This window comes from Ricinus communis, chromosome 5, assembly GCF_019578655.1.
Source record: "Ricinus communis isolate WT05 ecotype wild-type chromosome 5, ASM1957865v1, whole genome shotgun sequence".
NCBI lineage: Eukaryota > Viridiplantae > Streptophyta > Magnoliopsida > Malpighiales > Euphorbiaceae > Ricinus > Ricinus communis.
This window is the reverse complement of record NC_063260.1, coordinates 7800470-7804100: the sequence shown is the minus strand read 5'-3', so window position 1 is coordinate 7804100 and position 3631 is coordinate 7800470. Positions and strand designations below refer to the sequence as shown.

Genomic DNA, 3631 nt, shown 5'->3' with positions numbered 1-3631 from the left:
CTTCAAAATTTTCAGCCCAAAATGTCTGACTACCAAAGTCTGTTAATTACATTCTATGATATCTATATGAATTAATGAAATACTATACTAAGAATTAAAAAAAGATGTTATATAACTAATTATATAATAAATTATTTCTATTTTTATTTTATAAATACTTAATTAATTACTACAATAATATTCATGTGATGAATTATTGCATTAGTCATTTCTTTAGAAAAAGAATTATTATACCACTTCAACTATTCAGTTTTTTAAAATTACTTCATCCTCTTTACTAATACCCATGGAACTGTGTGTCTATAGGTTTGAAGAATGGAGGCTACATGGACAACACACATCATATTAGTCTCATTGCCAGGAAAAAAAGAAAGACAAAGGGTAACTAAGCATGGAAGTTGCTTCATGGGTTCATCTATAAATAGAGAGGACTTTGCTTACATAACTTCCCATCTCATAACCAATTCTCATTGTCTAGTCTTCTGCTTTATTCCTAGTTTTGTAATAATCTTCCCTTTAAGCTATGGGGTTTACTTTTACATATGGTTATTGCATGTTTTGTTTGATGGTACTACTACCACCAATAACTTACTCTCAAGACTTCACTTCTTCAAGGGCTACCTATTATGGTAGCCCTGATCGCTTAGGGACACCAAGTATGTGCCTCATATTCTTTATCTTTATGTTTAGTCATGGAAATATATACATTCACATCAAATTGTGTTGTATTATTAATTTTCTATATAGACATAGAGATAGGAGAATACTATAATTGGACAGTCATTTAAATACTGAGAGATATATGGATTTACTATCAGTTTAAATTAATTCGGTATATAATCACATTTTTCATTAGTCTATTATGATGCTAATTTCGTTTCGTTCATAATTTTCTTAGCTGGAGCTTGTGGTTTTGGAGAATATGGAAGAACAGTCAACAATGCTAATGTGGCTGGGGTTTCCAGGTTGTACAGGAATGGCACTGGCTGTGGTGGTTGCTATCAGGTTTACAAAATAAAAACCACAGTTTTCTTTTTCTTTTTCTTTTTTAATTTTGTCAACGAACCGTATTTTGGAATTTATTTAACATTATATGATTATATTAATCACTATATAACGAAAGTGACTGTATCTACTATGTACCTAGAAAGTATGGTAGAAAGTAATACCATTAATTAAAGGATAAAGTTTTTACATCCACTTAATCATTACTACAAATGTTGAAACTAACAAGCCAACATCTTAAAGCTTCTACGACTGCATATGAAAGAAGCTTAATTAATTATCAATTCATTTACACTTTTCTTTCTTTCTTTTTAGATAAAACATGGTTAGCAAAGAAAAAGAAAAACAGATGGAGATTCACCTTCAAATTACAATGTAGCATATACATATATATACATCAAATCATTAGGTGCTCTCAAATTTAAAATAAATTCAGCAAATGAATTAATTATTATGAAGTATTTAGATAAGTCGGCATGCACTAACAAATAAAAAATTTGATAACGGTAGTGACAGTGATGGTTAATTCGTTGTGCAATAATGATTCAGGTTAAGTGTAAAGCACCGCATGGTATTTGCAATGATGATGGAGTGAACGTAGTGGTGACTGACTATGGCGAAGGAGACAAGACAGATTTCATCCTTAGCTCACGCGCCTATGCAAGACTAGCACGCCCCAATATGGCCGCAGAGCTGTTTGCATATGGCGTCGTTGATGTTCAGTATCGGAGGATCTCTTGTCGGTACGCAGGTTACAATCTTATATTTAAGATTCATGAGTATAGCAGATTCCCCGAGTACTTGGCCATTGTTGTTCTGTACCAAGGTGGCCAAAATGATATCTTAGCTGTTCAAATATGGCAGGTAACGGCATGTCTCCAGACCCTTAACTATCAGGAAAATGTTGCTCAGTCCAATAACATAAGTTCCATTCATATACAAGTACTCGTACAATCTATCACTGTGGTAATAAAAATGTCATTTAAAAGGAAATTATTAAGATGGAGTACACAACACTGTTTAAATATGAAATATAAGACCTTTTCTTAATACTACCATAATAATAATGGAAAAGAATTGATGGGTTGGATGCAGGAAGATTGCAAGGAATGGATAGGCATGAGAAAGGCATATGGAGCAGTTTGGGACATGCCTAATCCACCAAAGGGTTACATAACATTGAGGTTCCAAGTGAGTGGGAGTGCAGGGCTAACATGGGTCCAGGCTAAAAATGCTATTCCAAGAGAATGGAAAGTTGGGGTTGCATATAACATTCAGCTCAATTAAAAGTGCCAAGTGTTTTCAGAATTTCATATTGTTTGTGAAAAGTGTGCTAGTGGATTTGGCTTTATAGAATTAGTATGAAGGAGTATGTTTTACTCTTATTTCGTGTATGTATAGTGTCATGATTGGATTGGTCTTTCGGGATCCTATATCGGTTATGAAAAATAAGTGGATTATATAGATTAGCACGTGTTTACAAATCTGCCAGGATTTTGTAAAAAAGAAAAAGAAAAAGTGCGTTCTATCCTAATCCATATGTATTTGTATTATTAATAATTAAAGAAGGTGCCGAGTGTAATTATAATCTTAGTAAGAGTTTGTTTATTACTGCCATTAGATTATGCGTCTTTTGAAAGCTGTGCTGTAAGCCTGCGAGCACAGTACCATGTTATTAACTTGGAATGATGTAAATAAAGTTCCTTTGCTTAGTTTTAGAGGGAGGGTTTTCTTCGATTTGTGCTTTTTATATGAGTGATAAGTTGGTTTTCCCGCATGAAATAGATTAGCGCATGAACTCATAAGGAACTATCACAAAAGAGAGAAACCTGAAAAGGCTTATGATTCAGTTAGCGAGAGGACGTGCTAGTTGGCTTTAATTTTCTTAAACATTTCGTGAGACTCATTCGTGGAGTGTCCTAGAACTCCTTATTTTTCCGAGCAGACAAGCTTACACCTATTCCCATTAGTTCATTCAAAATCTCTTATCCTTATGCACTAATTATTGAATAAGTCATCTTCCTATTAAGGTTAAATAGTCAACTGACCATCTTAACGGCGGTAATGAATGCCCAAATTGAATAAGAGTTCACATCCCACCTTGAACAAATAGGAGGCATGGGCCACAATTCGCACATAAAGCTGCCGAGTTGTATGACAGAAGACCTGTCCGCCAGTTCTATAGGTGGAGAAGACCAACTTTTCTTTTACTGGTGTGTGCAGGTGTGTGTAATTGTGCAGGAATGTTGTGTATATCTGTGCAGGCGTGGTATGTACATAGTATTATAGTATTACATGTTAGTGAAGAGAGTGTTTTTTTTTTTTTCTTAAAGAAGGGTAGTATTCCAGCTAGTGGGTGCATGCATGCAACATTAGCCGAATATCCTATTTAACTTTTAAAAAATATAAAACTTAATGTTTAATTGGTGGATAAGACCTTATTATAACTCATTTCTTCTTACACTCTTATCACTCACTCTTTTCATCTTTCTTTCTTTCTTTCTTCCATATCTTTTTTTTTTCTTTCTTCCTCCTCTATGTTTTTTCTTTCTTTGGTTGATGAAGAACAAAAAATTTCTTTATTCTTTAAAGTTTTCAGTGTTGAACTATTTTTTTTATTTCTTTC

At 33.5% G+C, this 3631-nt stretch overlaps 1 protein-coding gene across 1 annotated transcript; it reads left to right on the top strand.

Annotated features, from left to right (window-relative positions):
• Positions 1–500: 500 nt before the first annotated feature.
• LOC8269022 (expansin-like B1) lies at positions 501–2598 on the top strand. The gene is made up of 4 exons (XM_002531175.3): positions 501–656; positions 899–1005; positions 1555–1869; positions 2101–2598. Exons 1-4 carry the CDS (start codon positions 524–526, stop codon positions 2290–2292), a joined length of 747 nt encoding a protein of 248 aa, XP_002531221.2. The 5' UTR covers positions 501–523; the 3' UTR covers positions 2293–2598.
• Positions 2599–3631: the final 1033 nt, after the last annotated feature.